This window comes from Natator depressus, chromosome 9 (genome assembly GCF_965152275.1).
Source record: "Natator depressus isolate rNatDep1 chromosome 9, rNatDep2.hap1, whole genome shotgun sequence".
NCBI classification, from domain to species: domain Eukaryota; kingdom Metazoa; phylum Chordata; order Testudines; family Cheloniidae; genus Natator; species Natator depressus.
Window position 1 is genome coordinate 47,423,137 of NC_134242.1, and position 27,669 is coordinate 47,450,805.

Consider the following 27,669-nt stretch of genomic DNA (forward strand, 5'->3'; position numbering starts at 1 on the left):
AGTGAAGTAGTAAAATTGACAAAACAAAGTGCTATCAGTGAACAAAATAAACTGCCAAGAGAGACCTTATGCCTCCACTAATCTCTTTCAGTTTGTTATCTAAGGCATTGCACAGAATAGAGAAGGACTTCTTTCTGATCATTTAAGTCAGTGGCTCTCCAACCTTTCCAGACTACTGTACTCCTTTTCAGGAGTCTGAGTTTTCTTGCATATCCCCAAGTTTCACGTCACCTAAAAACTACTTGCTTACAAAACCACACATAAAAATACAAAAGTGTCACAGCACGTTACTGAAAAACTGCTTGCTTTCTCATTTTTACCATATAATTATAAAATAAATCAATTGAAATATAAATATTGTACTTACATTTCAGTGTACAGTATACACAGCAGTATAAACAAGTTCTTGTCTGTATGAAATTTTAGTATATACCGACTTCACTAGTGTTTTTTTATGTAGCCTGTTGTAAAACTAGGCAAATATCTAGATCAGGGGTGGCCAACCTGAGCCTGAGAAGGAACCAGAATTTACCAATGTACCTTGCCAAAGAGCCACAGTAATACGTCAGCAGCTCACCCATCCGCTCCCCTCCAGCTCCCAGCGCCTCCCACCCACTGGTAGCCCTGCAGGCCAGCGCCTCCCACTCCCTCCCCACACCTTCCAATCAGCTGTTTCATGGCATGCAGGGGCTCTGGGGGGAGAGGGAGGAGCGAGGACACTGCAGGCTCAGGGGAGAGGGTGGGAAGGGGTGGAGTGGGGGCAGGGCTTGTGCAGAGCCAGGGGCTGAGCAGTGAGCACCCCTTAGCACATTGGAAAGTTGGCACCTATAGTTCCAGCCCCGGAGTCGGTTCCTATACAAGGAGCCACAGGTTGGCCACCCCTGATCTAGATCAGTTGATGAACCGTTTGGAAGACCTCTGCGTATCCCCAGATTTAAGTTAAAACCAACCCTTTCAACTTCTTAATTAATGTTTCCTGTTCTCTCCTTTTATGAGAGACTCCAAACTTTTTCAAATACCATCTCATATAGTTGGATATTCTTTACAACCCTGAGTCAAGCAACCTTACACTTTCCTTGATATTCCACCTCAGAACTGTTCCTTTCATCACTCTCCTTCAATCCAATTTAACAAAATAAACACACAAAAGAGGAACCAGATAGGTATGTAACTTGCGTTCCTAGTGATCTTGTGGTATTGCAACCCTCATTCTTCCACTGGCACTTTCCCTCCTTCGCCAACCCCTGCTGTGTTAGGACTTTTAAATGGAAAGTTCCTTGGGGGCAGGAATTTGTCAGTTTTATTTGGCTGTATAATTCCACATCCCCTCGTGGTGTTATCCAAATAATGGTGGTCAATTTTCAGACAATTTAACCTAGATCTTTCCCCCATCCACTGTATCATCCCAGTCGTCAGAAAACAGCTCACCTCGACCTCTAGAGGAACTTCGACCTCGAGGAGCCCCTACCACCGTTCCTCCTCCTCGTCCCGTCAACCGCAGGACAGCAGCACTGTTTACAGACATGGAGAAATTTCTCTGCCAAGAAGAGGAGACAGCCAAGGTGAGATAAACAAGCAAACGTACCTTTCCCTATGCTTTTTAGAATAAAAATTTTACCTACCCTGACTCTCTTCTGTATACACTCTCTGCAATTGAAAATGCTCACGAACCACAAAACAAATTAAAAGATATGGAAAAAATTGCTTAGATACATGGGGATGTTACTAAGGATTCCCATTTAAAATACCATTTTTCAGCATCCTTATCTTCTATTCTTAGTGTTTCCTTTCCTTTCAACCTCTAAACTAACAAAGGGAAACTTTTGCCTTTATCTTTCCATCACCTTTCTGGAAGATACAAGAATGCAGCACAGTCAGCTCCCTGAAGAGCAAGGATGGTGGTATCAGCTAAGATACTATGGTGACGGAGAGCCAGAGAAACAGCTAGAGACGCAGATGACAAGTCCATGCCAGTAAAGGACACATTACAATGAGCTGTGAGACTGAAAGTTACACTCCAGCCCCAAAAAAGTGACTTACCTGAAATTCTTATTTTCAAAAAGTAATTAAAAATGTGCTGCAAGTACTGTCTCCCATGCTCCCTGCATATGACTGACTGGAACGTCAATAGCTTAAAATCCATAGTCAGAGAGCCACCTTATAAGTGAGTAATGCATGCCTACTCACTGATATAGTGCACCAATACTATCTCCAATCAGTTCATTTTTAAAGCAAGACAGTAACATATCTCCTCCATTCTTCAGGAACACGGGGTGGTTGAGAGGGAATCTATTACAATTATTACCTTTCTGAATAATAATTAAAAAGTATAATCTTTCTCCAAAAGTATATTAACAGAAATAGACCACTTCTGAAGACTCAATATTTTTATGAATCACTAAAAGTTTAACAAAAAAGCTCATTTTAGTAACAGAAAAAACAGTAACAAAAATCCTATGCAACAGTCATGGAGTGCAACAGAAACAAGAAAAAAAGATTTACTAAGGACATTTCAACATAGAACAACTAGCTATATAGAAACACCCCAAATGTTCTGAACATTGACAGTTGGAAGTTTAGGCACTTCTGCCCAGAAACCAATTCCGTAACACGAGCATACCAAACTTGGACTCACGTTGTACTTCCAAGTCTAAGCTTTAAATTAAAAAAAATGCACAGAACTCCATGTAGTTGTTCTGTAAGTCTTCTAGAAATTAATCTATTGGGGATAGACTAGCATTGCTTGCATGCCTCTGGACACATCTAACTTAATATGGCCTTGAAGAGTCCAGTCTTCTAAAGGAGTAACGATGAGACGACCAATTAGATCGCCATTTAGACTTTATATATTGGTGTCCAAAGAAACAGGAAGCTGCATGCACTTTAGTTTATTTCAAATAAATCTAAACAAATATTTGACATCTATTTGGAAAGGAAGAATCTCTCCAAGAGGAGACTGGTAACTATGAGCATAGCTCGCAAAAATCCAAAACTTTCTTTGATGAGTGTTGCCAACTTCTACAAAATCTGAGTATTCATTTAACGTTTTTTTTCTAGCTCTTATAATTGCTAAGAAAACCTTCCAAAATTAACTGAACATGCACAGCTGTGATAATGTCTTCCTCAGTCTGCAGACAGATTACTTGAGTATCTTTGCTGCTGCTCAGATTGTCGCAAAGTGAAAATTGGCAGCGTGCAAATTGATCATATTCATAACCCTAGTCAATTTCACTCTGTTACTACTTGGGAAAGTTAAAAGCAGAAACATATGCAAGCTGTGGAATATTTCCCAAAAACAGAGGAGGGGAGAAGGTAAAGTAGTGGTAACACTTCGGATGCTGAGACAACAATGGTGGGAAATTTTAGAAAGGTCTACTGTATAAATGGCCACAGAAAAAAGGTAAACTGATCATACACAATGGTTAGACAGCATACATATAGAAAAAAGGAAGTCATGTAGTCACTTAATATATCACCAAAAAAACTGTAATCATGAAGGACTGTCATATTAGGAAATTGATCTCACTTCAACGTGTTAACCAGGAAGGTGGTTAAGTAGCACAACTGGTCAGAGCAATCTGTTGTTCTTTTGGATTTTCTCAGAGCAATTGCAAGAGGTGAATTTTACTTTAACTTATAACCTTTACTAAATAGTCTCCTTAGAGTCAGTGTTCTAATTCAATAATAAATGTACTTGAAACAATTACTTAAATCTTCCTTTTGCACGATATGAACAACAGATTGCACGTTTATCTAAAAGTATAATACCTGGTTGCTTACCCATCCATGGAAAAAAAACGCATATATACAAGCATACAACATTTTGGTGATCTATGGATAGTCAGGAGAGACCACTGTGACCATCTAGAATGACCTCCTGTATAAGACAGCCCACAGAATTTCCCCAAAATAATTCCTGTTTGAACGAGAGAAGTGGCTCTCAACCTTTCCAGACAACTGTACCCCTTTCAGGAGTCTGATTTGTAACTTGGCGATATGCAAAACACCTCACTTAAAACCTACTTGCTTACAAAAATCACACAAAAATACTAGTGTCACAGCACACTATTACTGAAAAATTGCTTAATTATATGGTAACAATGAGAAAGTATCAATTGGAATATAAATATTGTACTTACATTTCAGTACATAATATATAGAGCAGTATAAACAAGTCATTGTCTCTATGAAATTTTAGTTTGTACTGACTTCGGTAGTGCTTTTTATGTAGCCTGTTATAAAACTACGCAAATAACTAGCTGAGCTGATGTACCCCGCGGAAGACCTCTGCATACCCACAGGGGTACACATACCCCAGGCTGAGAACCACTGAACTAGAGCATCTTTTTTAGAAAAACATCCAATCTTGATTTAAAAGTAGCCAGTGATGGAGAAGCACCTCAATGCTTGCTAAGTTGTTCCAATGATTAATTATTGTCACTGCGAAAAATCTCTCTTAGTTTTAATTTGAATTTACCTAGCTTTAACTTCCAGTCAGTGGATCTTGTTATACCTCTGTCTGCTAGATTATAGATCCCTTAATTATTTTGTTCCCCATATAGGTACTTATATACTGATCAAGTCACCCTTAACTTTTTATTTAAATTGAATAGATTATGCTCGTTGAGTCTATCATTAATAAGTCCCGTTTTCCAATCCTCTAATCATTCTCGTGGCTCTTCTCAGAACACACTCCAATTTACCGACATCCTTCTTGAAATGTGGAAAACAAAACTGGACGCTGTCCCAACAGCAGTTGCACCAGTGCCAAATAGAGGTAAAGTACTTCCCTACTTCTACTCAAGATACCCACTTGTATATCCAAGGATCACATTTATCCTTTTGGCCACAGCATGGCACTTCAAATTCATGTTCAGCTGACTATCCACCAAGATCCCCCTCTGTTTATGCTTTAATTTATCGGGGAGAGAGAGAGAGAGACAGACAGAGCACCATATTGGTGCATAGATGTATTTTAAACATTTGAAGAAGTAAATAAGTCGGTCTAGAGACCTCACTCTGATCAACAGCACGGGGAGATCTAGCGCATATAAGTTGACCATTTGAGAGTCTAGCTATCAACAGTGTGGATCCAAGAAAGGCTCAGTGGTAATTTGTGCCTCTGTTGGGATACCAGGCCTCAAGACTCTTAAGGTCCCCAGCACATACACTGGTAAGTATGTAGGATTTAAAACTCAGGAAGGAGCTCTGCAGTAACAGGAGCACTCAATTACTTAGGTCGATTATGGGGGAGCGGGTCCCCCAAACTGGATCCCACTGCGGCCTCATGATGACCTCAATGAGGTGTTTCTTGCGGTGGAGAGCTTGGCTTTCCCAGGTACAGATCGGGAACAAGAGGCAGATACTGCATTTGGACGTGATGTGGGCTTTCCCCAAGCAGTACAAATAGTGTTGGTGCTTCTTGTGAGCGAAAACAAGCAAGGGAAGGAAGCACATACCTTGAACTCCAACATCTTTGGCTTATCTAACGTTCCCCAAGCTCTATGTACCCTTAACACACAAGCACTTACAGAGTCTACCGATAGACATTTTGTGATTGAATTTTGGCCATTACTTGAAGCAATCTTCAACATCAAAAAAATAAGAGGACCAAAACACATTAAGTATTAAGAAGCTTGATTTTAAAAAAAAAAATGTAATCTGAGAAAAATAAGACAGCTTTGGAAGAAAAACTTTTACAAGAAAATTTCAATGTTGGCAGTGGTTTGATGCTTCGAAAACTTGTTTTATTTGTTAGAGAAACTAAATGGCTACACTAAACATCTGGAAACTAAAACTGTCTAGGAAAAAAGGAGAAAAAAATTAAGCAGAAAAGGGGACAAATGAAGTTTCTCAATCTTCTGCAGATAAAGAGAACTGATGACTATAGGCAGTTCAGACAGAGTCAACCATGACACAATATAAGAGTTTGGAATTTGAGATGAAAGAATTTCAGTAATATACTATGCACTAGGTCAGAGCACAAGATTCAGGAGCTGTAGCTATACTATACTATCTATACTACTGTTTACCATTGGAGAAAAATCTCTTAGCTGCAAAAGCACTGAAAGAAGTCCAAAAATCAGCCAGTAAGGTAGCAAAAAGTCAGTGAGTGAAGACCAGAAAATAAGAGAATAGTCTTGTGCAATTAATGACGTGTTCATTTGGTACCAAATGTTCACTCTGTTTTTCAAAGCATTCATTACATGTGCAAAAGGCTTCAATGAGAACATCAGATTTTTTGTGAACTTGGGGGCCCATTCAGATGACAGAAATACTGAACTCAGCCCTGGTATCACTATGAGTTCAGGTCAAATTTAGCAGCGTTGTATTGATTTAACCCTGCACCCGTCCACACGACGAAGCCATTTTTGTCATCCTAAAGGGCTCTGAAAATCCATTTCTGTACTCCTCCCTGACAAGGGGATCAGCACTGAAATTGACATCGCCGGGTCAAGTTTGGGATAGTGTGGATGCAATTAGACAGTACTGGCCTCCGGGAGCTATCCCAGAGTGCTCCATTGTGACTGCTCTGGACAGCGCTTTCAACTCAGATGCACTAGCCAGGTACACAGGAAAAGCCCCGGGAACTTTTGAATTTCATTTCCTGTTTGGCCAGCGTGGCGAGCTCATCAGCACAGGTGACCATGCAGTCCCAGAATCGCAAAAGGGCTCCAGTATGGACTGAACGGGAGGTACTGGATCTGATCGCTGTATGGGGAGATGAATCCGTGCTATCAGAACTCCATTCCAAAAGATGAAACGCAAATATATTTGCAAAAATCTCCAAGAGCATGATGGACAGAGGCTACAACAGGGACCCGCAACAATGCCACGTGAAAATTAAGGAGCTCAGGCAAGCCTACCAAAGAAGCAAATGGCCACTCTGAGTCAGAGCCCCAGACATGCCGCTTCTATGATGAGCTGCATGCAATTCTAGGGGGGGGCCCCTACCACTACCACACCCCTGTCCATGGACACCTGCAAAGGGGGAGTCTCATGCAACAGGGATGAGGATTCTGGGGACAAGGAAGATGAGGAGGAGGAGGAGAGCGCATAGCAGGCAAGCGGAGAAACTGTTCTCCCCGACAGCCAGGAACTGTTTATCACCCTGGAGCCAACACCCTTCCAACCCTCCTAAGGCGAGCTCCCAGACCATGAAGTTGGAGAAGGCATCTCTGGTGAATGTACCTTTGTAAATATAATACATGATTTAAAAGCAAGCATGTTGAATGATTAATTTGCCCTGAAGTCTTGGGATGCATTCACAGCCAGTACAGCTACTGGAAAAGTCTGTTAACGTGTCTGGGGATGGAGCGGAAATCCTCCAGGGACATCTTCATGAAGCTCTCCTGGAGGTACTCCCAAAGCCTTTGCAAAAGGTTTCTGGGGAGGGCAGCCTTATTCCGTCCTCCATGGTACGACACTTTACCACGCCAGGCCAGTAACACATAGTCTAGAATCATTGCGTAACAAAGCATGGCAGCGTATGGTCCTGATGTTTGCTAGCATTCAAGCAACGTCCGTTCTTTATCTCGCTGTGGTATCCTCAAGAGAGTGATCATCCCAGAGAATTGGGGGGGTGGTTTAGTTGGGTTTGTGCTGCATGTTAACCCAAAAACCGCAGCCCCTCCTTTTAAATGGCCAACGCAACAGGTGCTTGGTATGGGAAAGGAGGGTGCTGCTGTTTGAAACCATTCCCACATGTTATGAAGGTTGAAGAAGCCAAAAGACTGTGGCTTACCATGGCTGCCTGCAAGCTGAATTCTGTTGCCCGGCCCTGCATGTGTGATCTCTCACACCAAACCGGCAGGCCCTCAATATAAGAGGCAAAATGCGACCTTGTACCGAAAGCACATGTGCTATGTAAGTTAGCAGCTTGGTTCACTGTGAAAGAGTCCACCTATTGTTCTCTAAAATGTGTCTCTTTAAATACTACTCTCTTTTTTTTTTCCTCCCGCAGCTGTAAATGTTTCAACGCTTCCCCTGTCATCTCCATCCCAGAGGCTAGTGCAGATAAGGAGGAGAAAAAATACGCACTCACGATTAAATGTTCTCTGAGCTCAGGCAGTCCTCCCACACTGAAAGAGCTCAGCAGAATGCGTGGAGGCAAACCATGGCAAACTCCAGGAAAGCAAAAATGAACATGAGGACAGGAGGGATGAGCGAGATGAGAAGTGGCGGGAGCAAGATGAGAGGAGGCAGGATGCAATGCTGAGGCTACTGGGGGATCAAACTGATATGCTCCGGCATCTGGTGGAGCTGCAGGAAAGGCAGCAGGAGCACAGACCGCAACTGCAGCCCATGTAACTGCCCGCCCTCCTCCCCAAGTTCCATAGCCTCCTCACCAAGACACCCAAGAATGCGGGGGGAGGGGGAGCCCTTCCAGGCACCCAACCACTCCACCCCAGAGGACTGCCCAAGCAACAGAAGGTGGGCATTCAATAAGTTTGGAAGTGCAGTGTTGTCTTGTCCTTCCCTCCTCCCCTCATCCACCACCCCACCGGGTACTTCCCTCCTCCCCACCCCTCTCGGGCGACCTTGGCAGTTATCCCCCTATTTGTGTGATGAATTAATCAAGAATGCATGATTTTGAAACAATTACTTTATTGCCTCTGCAAGTGGTGATCAAAGGGGGGGGAGGGTGGTTGGCTTACAGGGAAGTACACTGAACCAAGGGGGCAGGTTTTCATCAAGGAGAAACAAACAGAACTGTCACACCGTAGCCTGGTTAGTCATGAAACTGGTTTTCAAAGCCTCTCTGATGCGCAGTGTGCCCTGCTGTGCTCTTCTAATCGCCCTGGTGTCTAGCTGCGTGTAATCAGCGGCCAGGCGATTTGCCTCAACCTCCCACCCCGCCAGAAACGTCTCCCCTTACTCACAGATATTGTGGAGCACACAGCAAGCAGCAATTAGAATGGGAATACTGGTTTCACTGAGGTCTAACCAAGCCAGTAAACTGCGCCAGCGTGCTTTTAAACGTCCAAATGCACATTCTACCACCATTCTGCACTTGCTCAGCCTATAGTTGAACAGCTCCTGACTACTGTCCAGGGTGCCTGTGTACGGCTTCATGAGCCATGGCATTAAGGGGTAGGCTGGGTCCCCAAGGATACATATAGGCATTTCAACATCCCCAACGCTTATTTTCTGGTCTGGGAAGTAAGTCCCTTCCTGCAGCTGTTCAAACAGACTAGAGTTCCTGAAGATGCGAGCGTCTTGTACCTTTCCCAGCCATCCCACGTAGATGTCGGTGAAACTTCCCTTGTGATCCACCAGTGCTTGCAGCACCACTGAAAAGTAGCCCTAGCGGTTTACATAATGGCTGCCAAGGTGGTCTGGTCCCAAGATAGGAATATGCGTTCTATCGCCCCACCACAGTTAGGGAATCTCTCTCTCAAAACACAGCCTATCCTCCTGCACCACATCACTAACTCTGTGCCTTACAGCTCCATTGGTAAAATGGGGCTAATGCGTCATTTCTTCCAGCCTTTGTCTCACCTATTTAATTTGGAAACCCTTTGGAGCACAAACTGGTCTCCTCTACATTTGTGGATGGTCTACCACAATGGAGCCACAATCTTTGTTTGGGTCTCTCAGTGCTAATGTAATACAAAATAATGAAAGAATATTACTTCAACAGGCAGCAAAAAATGCCAATGCAAAAATAATTTTTATTTCTGCCCACTCCCCATTCATATTTATGGAGAGTTGTGTGTATACTGGTATAACAGGGAAGAGGAAAGATTCCTCACAAACACATCAGACTTTACTCTCAATAGCCAATAGGATGGAGCAAGAGACTTTGAACTCCCTTATTCGACAAGCCGGTTTTGCCGGGTTGAGAGAAAGCAGGATTCCTTCCTAGAGACCTAATCTGAACAGGAATGCTCTCTAAGTCTAAGGAGTGAGACCCACATGGCTGTTATACGTTGTCTGTGGTGGAAACCATCCTATCTCAGAACACGATATTCCTTCAAGAGGAATCTCAGACAAGTTCATACCACCACCTAGTAAAAAGCAACATAAGGTGGATCACTTCAGCCTGAAGTGATCTCACTATAAGCTAAAGTCACTGTCACCAAGAAAAATAATTTCCATGTAAAACATGAGCTCACAAGTTGGGAAAATAGTTGGGGTGGGGGGAGGCAGTGTGCACACCCCTTTATAATCTTTACCAGTGGTCAGAGCACTTGCCTAGGATGCAGGAAACACAGGTTTCAATCCCCATTCTGGACCAGGGACTTGCATTCAGGTCTCCCTTCTGCCAGGTGACTGCCCTAATCACTAGGCTACAGGCTATTCATGTCTCAATCCTTCCTTTCAAAGATGTTCGATTTTGTAAAAGTACTTAAATATTCATTGGGCCAAAAAAAAGTGAGACTGATTCAGAAGAGGGATTTGAATTCACAATTGTTAACTCTAATGAAGCACGACAGACCCACTTACTAGAGGCAACAAGGGGTCCTGGGATAAAGAGCTCAGTCTGCTTCTGACAGGGAGGTCCTGGTAAGCTACAGAAAGTGACTGGGCTGGCCATCCACTCTGGAACCCTTAAAAAAAAAAAAAGTTAAATTTTGATCCTTTATGAGAGGGAGCTTAGGACCAACTCCTGATGCTGCTTTTGTTGGTGCAGATGTCTATCAGGTTCCCTCGAAGCCAGCTATTGAGATGAAAACTGACCTTCTTGCAGAAGGAAGCACAGGAACATAACAGACAAGAAAACACATGTTGGCCTTCAACTAGAAATGATCCACATATTCCTCAGATCCTCATATTTTTCCAGATCTCTTTGTAAGACCTTGCAGCAAAGTAGACCTACTGACATCCACCCCAAAGCATCCACTCCAGCTATCACATAAACCACACCAAAAAGCCACCCCAGAGCTGATGTTAGAATAGGTTTGTGCTTTAAACTCAGTGTGTCTGAAAAGGAACTTTACCTGGACATGGACCTTTTACCAGAGCTCAATCTGCCCTTCGCTCATGAAAAGCTAGCAGCCCACCACTTGAAGGATTGCAATTATGGGCTGGTAAAACCCTTTGTCCAAAGGAATCCCAGCACCAAAGCTCAGGATCTTGAGGAGCAATAATGTATTTGTGGTAGTGCTAACCCTCAAGATCTTATGTGAGGACTGAGAAACAAGTCCACATTCTCTAGAAATAAATGTGTTTCTCAATTGTCTTTTAAGACTTGGGCTTTGATGTGAAGTGTCTGCCACAACTTCAACTAGTCAAATATATGGGGCAAGAACATGGCAATTCTACTGAATGATAGCTCCTAGTTCAGGTAACTCATCTGTGCATTCCTCCTGAACATTCTTCCTTCCTCCTAAGAGGTCAAGGCAGTGGACAAAATCCTGAAAAGCAAGTGTCTCTGCATGCAAATTAATTCCAAAGTACAAAACAGAGATGAAGAGGCAGAGTCAGGACACTAAGCCACAAAACACAATGTCCAATAGAATTATCTCAGTCAAGGAACCAAAGTTCCTTTGAAATCTCTGGGAACAAACTTTACCAGCGCTCCAGCGCCAGAAGCCAAAATTACTGTGGTGTCCACAAATAAGACTATAAAGACTAAGTCTGGCTAGAAGGTATGGAAGAACAGAAAAACAACACAAAGACAGACATGATGAGAGGACTGAAAAGCCAGAGGGCAAATAGAGAGCCAGAGGTCGTGCAGAGAGCTCCACTGCTGACTACCATCAAGAAGGAACTGATTGTAAGGTTCAAAAGATGGCAGGCATCCACATGTACATGGAGAGCTGGTACAAAATCAAGCTTGCTACAACTACCCTTAAGAACCAACAACTTTAGAACAGGAGTTCTCAAGTTTTTTTTCACAGTTTGGGCCACATCTTAATAGAGATTATCCTGTGGACCACTGGCTCTGTCACTCATGGTTGAGCAGCCCACTTTTCCTTTTCCCCCTACCTCCCACTGTTCACAGGTGTATCTATAGGAACTACAGTAGGTAAGTACGCAAGCAATCAAGCAACTTCCTAACATTTTGCATGTAAGCAAGTACACTTTTACCTTTTAATCAAGTTAATTGCTAGAGACAGGAGGACAGTCAGCAACACATGACCAGCCAACTCTTCATAGGCCACAGATTGGGAACCTCCACCTTACAGCTTGGGGAAGTCCACATGTCTCACGGTAAGAAAAAGACTGCCACTGAATCCTTGGGGGATTACTCATGATTATCTCCTCTGTAGATCTGATCAAAAACTAGGGTACTCTTCTTCCCTTGAAATGAAAAGCCAAGGGCACTGCATTGTTGCAAATACACTATTCTCACAGGCAAACAGCATCCTACTATAAGAGGGAGACTAAGAGCCTTCTTGACAGTTTAAGTAATACATTCCCTCCGTGACATCTGAGAATTTGTATTATCTGGATGGAGATGAATGATGAATACCTTGAGAGCCAAATTTTGGAAACCTGAGATCCAAGAGATTTATTTGTGAAGTCAATCTTCTTTGGCTTCCAAGGTCATGAGCACAAGGACCACTTTTATCACCAGAGATGGAAACTGAGGTAATAATGGCTTCCCTTTGAAACTCTGCTACCTCTCAATAGTGAGTACTTGGGGAAGTAGTAAAACCATCAAGACCCAGGCAGCAAGTCTGTATTACAATTGACTCCGTTTAGCAGGGGATCCTGCAGGGCTCTGACACCAATTGGATAGCCATCTCTAACATGAGAGTTGACCTCACCATATAAGAGCCACTCAGGAGAAGGATAATTGAAAAAGAATGATTTGCCTGACTTTGAAAAGTATCCTCTCCAAGGCCCCATTCAACAACCTCTAAGACTGATTGTCATATCTAGAAAAGTTGGAAGAAAATGTCCTCAAAATGTAAAAAGCGGGACAACAATTGTTTTAGCAGGCACAGAAACTAAGGCAGAGGTACTGTTAAGGAGAACAGTGAGCACAGTGCCTTTAAGATGACATAGAACTAAATATGGAGGTCACTCACCTGTAACCAGAGTTCTTCAAGATGGACTCTGCATAGTCACACTTACGGGATGTGCCTCAGGTCCAGCTCTGACTGTGGAACTTTTTGATAGCAGTGCCCGTTGGAGCGTTTTCATGCCCCCTCCTGCCCCTCCCCTCACTGTTCCTGAATGTTCTGAGGGTGAGGCTATAAAAGGGGATGTGGCACTCTGGCCGCCTCAGATCCTTCAAGTGCCTCCTCCAAGTCCCACTTTGGTTGTAATTAAGACTCTGAGGAAGAGAGAAAGGTGGGCAGGATGCGTGAATATATCTCAAAGACCTCCGGCTAAGGTGAGTAACCTCCATTTCTTCTTTGAGTGTCCTCTGCATATTCCCACTCATGAGGGTAGTTTGACAAGCAATACTGCCCTTTGAGGAAGGTGGGACATGGAATCCTAATTAAATAGGGTATTGCCCTGCCAAACTGTGCATCAGCTCTGGATGCTAAAGTCCAAAGAATAGTGTTTTGTAAACATATGCAGGGAGCTCCACATTGTACAGACCTCTGTAAGAGTAATATGTCTAAGGCATGCCAGTGAAGCTGCCTTGGCTCTCACAGATTGTGACCTAATTTCCTTAGGGACAAGGACTAACGCTAAAACGTAGGCCTCATGAATGCAGAGCCTAACCTATTTTGATAGTGTTTAAGATGTGATTGCTTTGAATTTTTTGCTGTCAGCATAGGAAATCAACAGATATGGTGATTTCCTGAATTGAGTCCTATTTAAAATAAGCTAAAGCCCTTTTTGTATCTAACGCATGAAACATTGTCTCCTGAATGAGACAGAGATCTTGGAAAGAACACTGCCAGTTTAATGGATTAACGTGATGTTCAGTTACCACTTTAGGCGGGAACTTGGGACAGGGATGTAGCAAAACTTTGTCCTTATATAAAACAGTGAATAGTGGGTCTGTAGTTCACTCACTTTTCGAACACATGTTTAACTGAGAGGTGAAATAAAGGGCATTCTGCCGTTGGCCCAAATGGAGGCTTCATTATCTATGTGAGGCATTTGCTGAGGTCTCCACACAACAGAAGAATCTAACTCCTGGGGAATGTTAATCCTTTCATAAATCTCAATTCACTTCTGTGTGAATACTGACTTGTTACTGGCATAACCTCTCGCTTATAGATATGGCTACTAGATTAACCTTCATTGATGGGCAAAAAACCTGAAAGTTTCATCTGTTGCAGCTATTCTAATATATGCTAAACTGGAGCCATGGTTGGGGTTACATTATTATTGTTTGCCCAAACAAATCTCTTCTAATCTCATTTGAGGTTAACGACACTTAGAAGTTGATTCTTTCCTACAGTTAATTAGGACATGTATCTCTAGAGAGCAAGACTACTCCAACTCTATCAAAGCCCTACAGCCCTGGTCTTCAAACATGGAGAATATAGGTCTGGGCAATAAACTTTTTTTCTTTTAATTCAACAGATTTGGAGTAAGAGGGAGAGACTGGTAAACTCCTTTTGACAGCCAAAGGTGGTCTGGGAACAACTTATCTCAACCATGCCAGAAGCACCAAAATTACTTTAGTTCTCTTCTGTTGTGTGTTCGAATTTTTTTTAAAAAAAAGGCAAAAAACATTTTTTAAACCACCCCCTCCCCCCCGTAGATTAGGAAAAGCGAGAGGAAGGCATACAGGAAAACCTGATTTCATCTTATGAGGAATGCATCCAAAGGATTGGTTGTCACTTCCTGCTCTCAAGCAAACCTTGGCTCATTCTGCATAACTGGAAAGAGATCTACATCCTGACACCCCAAGTTGAAGATCGTGCATATCATCATCTCTAACACACACTCATGGAGTTCTGTTGCATCTGCTCAGCTGATTCGCAAGACATGTCTCTCCCTGCTAGATGTAGTACTACAGGGTAGATCTTGTGCTGAATGCCTCATTGCCACAGACCTACTGCTTCCCTTCATAGTTGCGCTGAGTGAGCACCTTCCTGCTTGTTTATATAGTACATAGCCATTGGTCTGTCCATGTCAACATGCACTACCTTCTGACATGACGAAGAAGAGCTCTTAGAGCTCCAAATATTGCTCTGATTTTTAGCACACTGATGTGCATTCTCTTTTCATAGGAATTCCCATGGTGGCACACACGCTGTTGAAGTGAGCTCCTCAGCCCACATTGAATGTGACAGGTTATTATTGCTGATGGTGCTGGAGGGCTGAAAGCCACTCCTTTCATAACACTGAGACTGAGTCCACTATGGCAGAGACAGGAACACATTCTTTGTCAGCCAGTACTGGAGAGACTCTTTTTAAGCTGGGTGTGAAGTGTAAGACACAGCTGAGTCTATGAAGTCAATTAGTCTGAGAAAGAGGAAGACTTCTGGCATGGAAGTTAGTGTAGCAAGGACATGTCTCATTTAATCTTTGCAAACATTTCTTCAGGCAAAAGCAGCACTGCAGAATGAGTCCAATATCAAGCCTATGAAGGTGATCCTATGTGAGAGACTCAATAATGATTTCTCCCAGTTTATCCCTAGCCGTAACTTCTTGAACTGGGAACATATTTAAGATATAGCTCTGGATACATTTTCTTCTGATAATGCTTTGATTAGCCAAATCATATGTAGATAAAAGTGCACTCTAAAAACCCTGGGTGCAGTAGAAAGGCCAAATGGAAGAACTCTTAACTGGAAGTCAGCCCCTCCTACTAGGGAACCAAGATACTTTGGTGTGCTGGTCTGACAGAGATATGGAAATGTGTATCCTTTAGGTCAAGAGCTACAAACCAGTCTTGTGTTGAAAGGGAAGGTATTATACATACCATGGTTAACATAATGGAAACGGTGCTTCCTAATGAAGGAATTGAGCTCCCTCAGGTCTAATATAGATCAGAGACCTCCATCCTTCTTTGGAATTAGAAAGTATTTTGAATAAAATATTTTCCCTCCAAATTCCCCTGTTATCTCTTTTATGATTCCTGCTTCCAGAAGAGAGAACCTCTGATCTTAATAAGCTCTCCGGAGAAGGGTCCCTGAATAGGGATAGAATGGGAGGAGTTGGCAGGAACAAGAGAACTGAATTGGGTATCTGCTGTGTACTATTGTTAATATCCACAAGTTGGTGGTTCTAGCACTCTGGCAGTCATAGAGGTTACAGAGGCAGTCTCCAAATAGGGTGGGTAAGGAATGTCTGAAACTCGATCTGCAGTTCTCTGGCCTTATATCAAACTTGAAATCTGGTCCAAAGTTGACACTGTGGTTTCTTTACCCTTTGCACATGGCTTAAAAGATCTTCTCCTTTGGTGCTGCTGCTGTCATTCAGCAGCTGTGCCTCCACAAAAAAATAAAATGGAAGATGAGGACAGACTTACTTCTGATACTTGAACACAAGTACACCAGATTTTTTTTCATGTTGGTATATTCCCAAATTTATGTCTGTAGAGGTCTTCATCCTCTCAAGGACCTAACCTGTCCTATCATCCAATAAACCATGTCCTCTGAAAGGAAGGTCCTCCATTTTAGCCTTTGTTTCTGGAAGGAATCCCGATGATCTAAACCAGTGTGTCAACTTTTTTGATACTAGGGACCAGCTTGCTGCCTTCCTAAACTGTCAGGGAAATCTCAGGGATTGGTGCCGGTCCACAGACCAGTCATTGAGAAACACTGATCTAAACTATGCATGTCAGAAGGATGGCAAAATCAAGTGCTCTAGCAGAAGCTTCAGCAGCAACTAAGGCCTCAAACCATATTTTGCAACAAACTTTCCTTCAGGGATGTGGGCATTAGCCAATTTCCTCTGACCTTCAGGGAAGAATTTCACAAATACTGCCATCTTTTCCCAGAGATGGTATTGGTAGCATGCCATAACAGCTTGCTAATTTGCCACTCCAATGTCACACATAGCAGAAGAAAATACTTTTCTGCCCAGAGCATCCATCCTTTTTCCTTTATCAGAAGGCCTGGAGTGAACCTGACATCCTTAGACCTTTGGACAACAGCCTCTACCCTAAAGTGAGTTGAGAGCTGGGTGAGTGTGGGGAAAAAAAAAAAAAAAAAGAAGAGAAATCCTCACATATCAGCAGATATAATTTATCAGCCTTTTTTGACATTGCCTGAGCAGAACTAGGAGTTGACATATTGCTTTTGCAATAGACAGTCTAGAACCAGAAATGCAATTCTATTTTTGAAGAGCCAAGGATGTGAAAAAAAAAAAGTAAGACGTCTCAGTTGGGGATCTTCAGTGTAGCTGCCATCCTGTCATGTGAAACAACAATGCACCCTCACAGGGGAAAGCGGCTGGAGTAATCCCTACATTTTAATCTGGAATGGTCTGGTCCTTCAGGTTCAGATCAATTTCTAGTATTCCTCAGGTACCATAGGCTCTTCTTGTGGCAACGTGTCTGGTACAATGACAGGAGATTGCTCTTTGTTCCCATGGACTGATCTGCGAGCTTCAGACTCGAGAATGGAAAACCTGCCTGAACTCTTGGAAAGGGAAGAACCCTAGAACAACAGCCATGTTGTGGCTCCAAGCAGTGCCTAGGAGGCGGCCAATAAGGCCATTTAGCCCATCAGGGTACATGCCAATCCAGTTAGAAGTCCACACCTGGTTACATTTCACAGAATCTGCAATGGTATGAATCCTCTCCATATGTTTGCTTACCAGCAAACTTTTCCTTAGAGTCTATGTGGTAAATTGGCGAGGCTGCTCAGATCTCAATAGTAGAGGGGAGATCAGTGGTCTCAGGGGCAGAACAGAAAAGAGTGATAGCATTTTACTAGGAGAGCATGTGGGAGTTTTAGGTGGTTGGAGAGATGGTGATTCATGAAGCTCCTCCATTCATCTGCTCTTCTCCAGAGGAGAATCAACAGTACAGAGGTCTGATGGAGTGTCTCTTGCATCTTGCATCATCTCTTGCATCATCGCTTCCTTCCGGATCCAAAAAAAACTCAATTTGTTGATTCATATGATGGAACTGAGCTGCCATCAGTACAGCCAATTGTCAAGGAGACTTGGAACAGAGAGCTGGATCCAGCGTGTCTGAAATATTAGCTATTTGCTTCGCTGTAAGATCAGTATCCTTCTGTTTTAATTCAGGATTGGGCTGACTAGAATCCATAGACAATGGATTCAGAACATATCCTCCCGCCCCAATGCTTTTGGGCTCTGCTGACAGAGCTCTTCCTGAGCACAAAATCCTTTCCTAAAACTGAAGTGACTGGATCCATAGCGGGGGGGGGGGGGGGGGGGAGAGAAGAAGTGAGATGGGGGAGCAGCAGCAGTCTCTCCTCAGAGGCCTTTCCCATCTCTGCTTTCTAATTTTGGATTCAACAATTTTAGCTCTCTTCTTGAGTCCTGCAGGTTTCCTGAAGCTTGAAACCAAAGACAGCACCTTTTGCAGAGATTTCTGCTGTTTCTCACCAGAAGCATCATGGGGCAGATGCTGGTCTGTGCTCCCAAGGATTTGAGAGATGTGTCGGATCTGAAAAACTTGGCTGTCAGACCACCTGCAGAAGCAGAGGTGGTGGTCTATTCTGATGTTTGTCCAAGCCTTCAGGGGGAAAGAACTGCAAACAGAGTGCCTTCTTGAGCGTCTCTCCTTCCTGGAGGCAAGCTAAGCATCTTGTATTAGGTTCAAATGCCAGAAAAAACAGTGGGACAAGAGGCCTCTTCATCTTTGGATCCACCAGTGGATCCTAATCACTGAACCAACACTCTAATCACTAAACTACTATTTAGGGGGGAAAAAAAATAATAAAAGAAAACCTATCACTAAAATGTTAAAACTTTACTATTTACACTAAGATCTAATCTATTATGAATGCTAAAAGTGTACAGAAGGCACTGATCTAAGCCAAGGATCCAGGCCAAGGGCCTAGAGCAGTTACTGATTTGTCAGCATGGCAGCAGGAAGAGAAATTGCCAAAGCAACATGCCCTCTTTTACAGCCTTACCCTCAGAATGTTCAGGAACAGTAAAGGGAGGGCCAGGAGGGAGACCAAGTGTCTTTCCATAGGCAATGCTATTGAAAAGTTCCACCATCGGAGCTGCATCTCATGAGCATGAATAGGCAGAGGACACTTGAAGAATCAGCAGCCATGCAATCACCAAAATGGTAAATTAGCATTAAAACTTCTACATTTTTCTTTTAACTGCTATCCTACTGATCTGAAAATTCTGTGAACTCAGAGACAGGGTCCTACAAAAAGCTACATAAATCTCAGACTCATTTCTTGGAAGCTTCTGATAATTTTGGATTACCAGATCAGCTAGGGGATGCCTGCTATTAATATAGCGGGAGCAGAATGATGAACAAAGGGATCCTGCTTAAACAATATAGGATGCCAACTGGGTTTTGATGCCAGGAACCTGGACTCTATGCCAACACTTGCTCAAGTCTCCCAGTCTTAACTCTTCCCAACCTTAATCTTATATTTTCAGATATAAATACAGCCTATTTGTCATCTGCCATTAGTCTAGCCCCAGTCCACAGAATGTTCTTAGTTATTCAGATTCATTTTTCACAAAATCATCTCTTAAACATCTGCAGATACCAACCTGTTCTTCTTCTGTAAAAGGTACAAGTGCCAGTGGTGGCAGGGGCTCCTCCTGTAAAATAGGTTGAAACTCCTTATCCAGAAGGTCTGAAGGTATCTGCAGGGAAGATAGCATGTTAAGAGCTACACTACAGATCAAGCATTACACCCTGATATACACATTCCAGAGATGGCACTATGCACCTTCTAATCTCCACCAAAAAACTCCTCTCTCTGTTCAATACCCACCTGTCTTTCTCCAGGGTTCTGGAAGCCAACATCCATGAATACAGCCAGCCAAAAGAACAATTATTTACTTTACTGTAAAGTGTAGTTCTTAGAGATATTTTGTCTGTGTGGATGCTACTCTAGGTGTACATGCACCCCATGCGCATGCAAACGGATTCTTTTTGCCAGCAGCGTCCACTGGGGCGATACCTGTGCCCTGCATGTCCTCATACCCCTCACCCAAGGACATCAGAGGTGAAGCAAGCCCAACTGCCCCTCAGGTCCTTTGTCAATACAGAATCATAGTACTGAAGCACTCCATTTTAGCAGGGAAGGAGGACAGGTCATGGGATCCATATGGACAAAACAGCTCAAAGAACCACAGTTACTGTCGAGAAAGCAATTATTCATTCTTCAAGTATTTGGCCATGTGGATCCCACTTTTGATAACTATCTAGCAGTTCTCTCTAAGGAAGTCGATGCTAGGAGTCCTGTTTGAACAGAGAGACTGCAGGCCCTACCAAATTGGACATCTAATCTGGCAACTAGGGAGTAATATAGCATGTGAATGTGTGTAGGGAACTTCAGGTAGCTGCCCTGTAAATCTCAAGCATGCAGATGAAGCTGCTTGGGCTCTACTCATGCACACCATAACGCAAGAGGGTGAATTAATTTAGACAGTTCATACAGATCTTTATACAATTAGATACTAACTGGGATGACAGTTTGAGTCAAATGGCCTGTCCCCTTACATCTAGTCCCAAAGGATACAAAAAGCCTGGGTGACTTGCAGAAGGGTTTTTTCCTACTGAGGGAGTTATGATAGTGCGATCAACATGTCCAGTGTATGAGACTTAAATCTCTCCAGGAGTCAAATGCAGTATAGCTAAAAATACCAGGATATGAACTGATCCAAATGTAAATCTGCGACTACTTTGGGTGAGGTCTGAGAGTCGTGTTATCCTTATACAATAAAGCATAAGGAGGCTTTGCCATCAACACTTGGATCTTGCTCACCCTGTTAGTCAAAGGTGGTAGAGAACAAGATGGCGAAGGATCAAAGGAGGGATCCATCAGGGATAGAAAGACAATATTTAAGATTTTAGAAAAGAGGGAGGCTGCCAAGTAAAGGAAAACTATGGACCATACCTTTCACTGACTTCATAACTATGGAATGTGAAAAGATAGTGTGACCTTAAATAGAAGGGTGACATGCTCTAATTGCAGCTAAGTGGACTCTAATTGAGCTAATGGAGAGAACTGTTAGCTTCCAAGATAATAAATAGCCCAAAACACTACTAGACAGTGACATCTAGCAAATGCTGAGGAGCTTGGGATAGTAGTCTTTACCACTTTAATCTATGTTAGCCTCGTAGAAGCCTTTTTTCTTTGAATAAGAGTGTCCTGGCACTTCAGAAAAGTACCTTCTGTTCATAACGCTCAGCTATCAATTGTGCATATGGTCAGATGCAGAGATTAAGGACTGGGGGCAGGATTTGGCCCTGATCTTGGGAAATAACATCTAACAAGTCTGGTAGAGCAATTGGAGGCTGCATCCGGAGGTCTATCGGGTCAGGACTGCAAATACTGAGGCTATCATTAGTAAGGCCTTGTCTGGTCTCATTTTTCTGAAGACGCTGGGAATTCAAGGGATCATGGAAGAGTATATATCAGGTCCCTTGTTGGGATGTTGCTGAATTATGAATTGCTGTGATTCATACAAATGAATGCGGAGAACATGAGTTTGGTATGGCTTGGTACATCTGAATTTGCTAGAGGATTCTGGGAGCAGGGATCTCTTAGCATCAGACAGTTGGTATGGAAATTTACTGAGACTGCTGAAATTGCACTTGAATGGTTAAACAGAGGCTCTATCTGTGTGTGTGTTTTCAACTTGAAATTTTGGTCATGTCAGCTGATGGCCAGCTCACAGAGTAAAGAAAACGCAGAAAACGTGTGATTAGTACTGAATGACCCAGGTAAAAATTACCCTTTAGGATGGCACCACACTAAGAGCTCAGGTGAATGATTGATGAGAAGGCAAACATCAACTGACCTTCGGTCTTTGTCTTGCAGTCCCTTCTAAAATATTAATTAGAAAAACCAGGCATGGAATGCCCACAGGGCAGATTTCGAGGACATGTGACTCCTTTGAGAGCAACGGTATAAATGTTCAGAATATCATATAGTTCTTAGTTCCTCTATTAACATCTGAAGAGGTCCGTAACACTGTAAGACAGGGTCGCAGGGTAATCAACCCCTTGCTACAAGTGACTTTTCTTGGACTTTTGGTTACCCCGAGGTTCTCTGGTTCAAGACACTGCTTCGGGTGACATTTAACAGACCAAGTACTTGAGAAGAAAAGACTCCATCTAGGACTGGTAGCTATATCTGCTTGGTTTGCCAATCAGGATACCGGGTAGGGCTAATATAGTTACTGTGACGTTCCTCTCTAGTATTATCTGGACTGGTGATATGCTAGGCCTCTCCAATCCTTGACTCTGGGAGCCAGCCTTAACCTGCTCTGCTGTGAGAACCCCCACTCCTGGGCTGTTCACGCACAGCCTCTGGCTTGTAAGCTGCTCCCAGCTACTTGCAACCATTTACACTAGCCAATACCTCCAATCCGAGACACAACCCTGGGAACCTCAGTCTTGCAGTGTCCAGTTATGCCCACTGGATGCTGCAAGCTTATATAAATTTGTCAATTTAACAAAGAAATTGATATGTACCAGGCTTGTTCTCCCAAAGGGAGTCTCTGACACACTGCAAACCAAATGCACTGCTTCAGGTAGAATGAACTAACAGATTTATTAACTATAAAAGTAGATTTAAGTGATTATAGTCAAACCATAACAAGTCAGATTTGGTCAAATGAAATAAAAGCAAAATGCAGTCTAAGCTGATCTTAACATTTTCAATGTCCTTAAAAAACTTAGATGCTTCTCACTACAGGCTGGCTAGTTACTTTTCAGTCAGGCTTTCCCCTTTGATCAGCGTTTCAGACGCTTGATGGTGGTGGCATCTGTAGATGTAGGTGAGAGAGAGAGCATGGCAAAATGTCTCTCCCTTTTATCATGTCCTTTCTTTCCTCTTGGCTTTGCCCCCCCCCCTTCAGAGTCAGGTAAGCATTACTTCATTGCAGTCCCAAACTGCCCAAAGGAAGGGGGTGACTCCCTCAAGGGTCTAATAGATTCTTTTGTTGCTGCCTAAGCCAGCGTCCACTGTTCCTGTGGGGCTGGGCTGGGTTTGTCCCATCCATGCCCTGAAGAGCTGTGAACTGCCTCTCTGTTCTTGGAGAGTTTTTGCATGGGCTTACTTTAAGCCATGAGGATACGTTTTCAGCCTCCTAACTATATACATGAAATCATAACCTAGAACCTTACTATAACATTACTGTAACAATTACTATAACATCACTATAACAACCATGCTCAGTGCATTATGAGCCTTCCAAAGACACCCAACCTGACCAACTTTGCATTGGATACCACACAATCATTTTATAAAGATAAACATTGGGCTGTAGGGTGTCCCCCCGAGGTACAGAGCTTCACAGTTACTGAGGGTATATGCTTGGGGAACTGAAGCTTATTAGGAAGATGTATTATATAACCTTTTACTGCTTGTGTAATTCTCTCTCAAATAAACTGCTGTGCATTGAGCAAATTGAATCCAAATTTTCACTGGTACCGGTAATAATCTGCCCAGCTGTGGGCCATTAAAGATCCATTTCAACATCCCTCACCTACAGGATTGGAAACATATCTGGAAGGTAACCTCCTCTGCAGCAAAACATTTGACACTTTCTTTAAGTTGGTGACAATTAAGTCTAAGAAAGAGGGTCCCCATTAGAGGAAGATTTGCTGGAGGACAGAATCCTTGAAAGCCCATTCTTGGACTACTTCCTGTAGGGATAATCTGGTAAATACAGCTGTGGAAGTAATCTAATGTTGTATGCACTACTTCCATAAATGTATTATCTCCTGACAGAGATTATCTCACTCTCCATTCTCTGGAGACATAGTGCGCATCACTGTAGTACCATCGTTCAGAGTTTGAATCATGAAAGCTCTACATGCTAAACGTATGGTTTTCAGCTTCAGCATGTTATATGGATATGAGATTCTTTTGGGGACCAAAGACCCTGCATCTGTATATGACCTAGGTGAGCTCCACATCCTTTCTGGGAAGCATCCATTACCCCATTCGAGGTAAGGAGGCGTGAAGCAAAAAGTATGCCCTAGCAGATTTCTTATGGATCCTTGTATGAGACTAGAAAGGATAGCAATTCTGGAGAGACTAAAACCTATACGTCTATGCTGTATCTGCTGGGCTGATAAAACAGACTTCAACAATCCCTACAGGGGAAAAACGTGACAATTTAAAGTGCAAGTTGCTCTGTGACCTAATAAGCTGAAACAGTCTCACACTGAAGTCTGGGGAGGACACTTCAATTCTGAGATGATGTCCACAATGGCACAGAATCTCTTCAGGCTCTTGCTGTTTTAGAGTTCATAGGAGTGGTCCTAAACTCAAATTGTCTGAGTCGGGAAAGAAAGTGGATTTCTCATGGTTTGCATTGAGTCTCACTGAGGTAAAGAGCTTGAGGACTATTCTTATTGAGCTGGGTATCTTCTGAAGAGATTTGTCTTCAATCAGCCATTCTTCAAGGTATGGATAGGTGAGCTGCTGGGAACTTGCTAAACATTTCTGTTGCCATGCAAAGTCTTACAGGCAGAACTCCATGCAAGTAAGCATGAGCTTCACACTAGGAAACAAGGTATTAACTGCCTACTGGATGGACAGACACAGAAATATGCATACTGGAAGTCAAGAGTTGCAAACTAAACTTGAAGATCTACAGAAGGTATTATGAATGCCTAGAGTGACTATCATTCATCCAACAATGGATGAACTTGCTGAGGTCTGAATGAGAAGCCATCCTCCTTTCTTCTTTGGGATAACCCCCCCACACACACACACGAGAAGCACCTCCTCCACGACTCCAAGCTATAGAAGTGAGTTCACCTCTTGTCTGAACTGCATCTCTTGAGAGGGGTCCTTGAGGAGTGCTAGATTTGAAGGGCATGGGGGCTGGCAAGGGCTCAAACTGGACCAAAATCCTTTGTTGACGACTACTAGAACCCAATGGTCCATAGCAATTCCAGTTCAGACCTCCAATAAATAAAAAAAAGCAGCTGCCAAACTGGAGAGTGGGGAGGCAGCGTGGGCATACATCCAGTCAGATCAGCCCAGGGTTCTTGACCATGATGTCTAACTTACTGTCTGGATCCAGATGCAACCTGAGTGGTAGCTGAAAAGAAGGCTGAATTGCTTCTTTGCTGAAAGAAGGGGTCTCTTTCTGTGAAGCTCAGCAGATTTCTGCTGGTAATATGAGCAGTATCTTTGAGGTTTGTCCTCTCTCCTCCTCCAAGCTGGAGGATAAAGGCCCAGGGAGCAAAGAATTGTCCTGGAATTCTTCAAAGAATGTCGCACTTCATCCATGTTAGAATTAAGTCAGAACCTTCAAATGGCACATCCTCAATGGTGACCCTAACTCTTTCAGTACATCCGATTATTTCAGCCATTAAGATTCAATATGGTAATAGAAGTAGACACAGCTCTCACATCTAGAGCGGCCTGCAACGTCTTGGCAGTCAGTAAGAATGGACCTCAGCTCCTCCATAGAGTCCTGAGGTAGTTTATCTGCAAAATGGGAGATCTTATCCTACCAGAGGTAGGCATAAGTCACTGTCAAAGTAATAAATTTACTATAAGAACCTGAAGGTTGATTGAAGAGTAAAGTTGCAAGGCTGGAGGCCAGTGATTTCCCGGTCCTTGGCAGGTTTGAAAATAACTTCATATGTGGTGTGGATAACCTGCCTGATATTGTGGGATGCAACATGTTGAATAATTTATTGACTTCCTTGGACCACTCCCAATGTCCAAGGTATCTGCTATGTGTTTTAACAGGTCTTGAAAAGCCTTAAAATTATCAATTGCAGATGGTAAATTAGGCTTAACATCTGTATCCAGGAAGGTCCATGGGATGACTACTGGTACTGCAGGACGTAGATATTCTTCTTCCCGAGCCTCCTCATTTTTGGCCACATGCTTCACAACGTGAGGTGCTTATAGTGCTCCAGAAGGCCTTGTAGAAAGAGACCTGTGATGAGACAAAGGAACTTTCGATGACTGAAGTCTAGAAAGTAGAGTTTTAGGGTTCCAAAGTGGCCAGTAAGGCCAGGTTTGCAAGACACCAGGTATGGTATACGATACTAAGGTGGAGACACCCACAGGCCCTAAGGATTCCCAAAGGCCAGGGGTCTCCAAACTACGGCCCATGGACCGATTTGTCCGGCACCGCAACCAACATCGCATCAGGTGGCGGGACCCCGGCTGGCAGGAGCCCGCAGCAGGAATCCCAGAGCAGCGGCGGGCTGAGCTCTGGGGTTCCCGCCGCGGGCTCCTGCCAGCCAGGGTCTCAGCCCGCTGCCAGCCAGGGTCTCAGCCCGCTGCCAGCCAGGGTTTCTTCATCCAGGCCAGCAGCGGACGCTGGGTGGGGCCAGTGGCGGGACCCTGGCTGGCAAGAGGCCAGCAGCAGAAACCCCAGAGCGGCGGCGGAACTTCATGACGTCACTGCATTCCTGCCAGGGTCGCAGAGCCGATGAGCACACAGTAGGTAGGTTAGTAGCAGCAGAAGGAACCGGATGTGTGATGAGTCATTGTTGTTTCCCTCGGTTTTTGTCTTAGCGCATGTCAGACTAGTGACAAACGTATATTCGTTGTGTTTAAGTCCGTTGCTATTGGGGTGATTATGTTGGGAAAAGGACAGAAGAGAAAGGTTGATTGTGAATGTCGAGTGTTTAAAGAACAATGGAGTGTGGACTATTTTGTTATTGAATCAGGTAGTAAAGCATTGTGTTTAATATGTAACGACACTATTGCAGTGCTAAAAGAATACAACATTCATGGACATGAAACCAAGCACTTGTCGAACTACTCTCAATTTACAGGAAAGCTACGTTCAGATAAATTAGAATCCATGAAACGTGGCCTATCGTCACAACAGTTTACATTTAAGAAGAAAACTGAGAACGAAGCTGCAACAAGAGCCAGCTTGAGTGGTACACCTATTAGCAAAACCATTTACTGATGGCGAGCTAGTTAAAATATGTATGATTCAAGAAGCCGAAAAAATATGCCCAGAAAAAGTAGATTTATTTAAGACAATTAGTCTTTTGGCAAAAACAGTTGCTCGCAGAATTGAGGACATTGGCAGTAATATAATTTTCCAGCTGAATGAAAAGGCTAAGAAGTTTGAGTGGTTTTCCCTCGCACTTGACGAGTCAACCGATGTTGCCGATGCTTCGCAGCTGCTGTTGTTTATTCGTGGGGTCGGCAGTAATTTTGAAGTTACAGAAGAACTAGCTTCTGTGCATAATATGCATGGAACAACCACAGGTGAAGAGATTTTCGAAGAAGTTGAAAAGTCACTTTCTCAATACAACCTGCAATGGAAACAACTGAAGTGCGTTACAACCGATGGAGGTAGAAACATGTGTGGTTCAAAAAAAGGTTTGGTTGGACAAATCTACAAAGCTTGTGAAAGTGTGGGCAGTCCCAAGCCTATGATTCTTCACTGTATTCTTCATCAGCAAGCATAGTGCAGGAAATATTTGGATGTGTCATGTGTTATGGAACCCGTAGTTTCAACCATTCATTTTATTCGCTCGCATGGACTTAACTATCGTCAGTTCCAAGCATTTCTGGTGGAAATAGAATCAGAATATCACGATTTGCCCTAACACGCTTCAGTTAGATGGCTGAGCTGTGGAAAGGTTTTGTCGCGATTTTTCGAGCTTTGAACTGATACTAAAATGTTCTTAAATTAAAAAAAAAAAGAAAAAAAGAAAAAACGACCTCTACTTTT

At 43.2% G+C, this 27,669-nt stretch overlaps 1 protein-coding gene across 4 annotated transcripts in view; it reads right to left on the reverse strand.

Moving 5' to 3' along the window:
- Nucleotides 1-27,669, reverse strand: part of GIGYF2 (GRB10 interacting GYF protein 2) — a 153,996-nt gene that overhangs the window by 102,360 nt on the left and 23,967 nt on the right. For all 4 annotated transcript variants that reach the window (XM_074964058.1, XM_074964056.1, XM_074964057.1 and 1 more), the window contains exons 4-5: nt 19,528-19,623; nt 1,429-1,537 (exon numbers count right to left, since the gene is read on the reverse strand). In XM_074964058.1, coding sequence (XP_074820159.1) covers nt 1,429-1,537; nt 19,528-19,623 — 205 coding nt within the window. The remainder of the gene's footprint in view (nt 1-1,428; nt 1,538-19,527; nt 19,624-27,669) is intronic.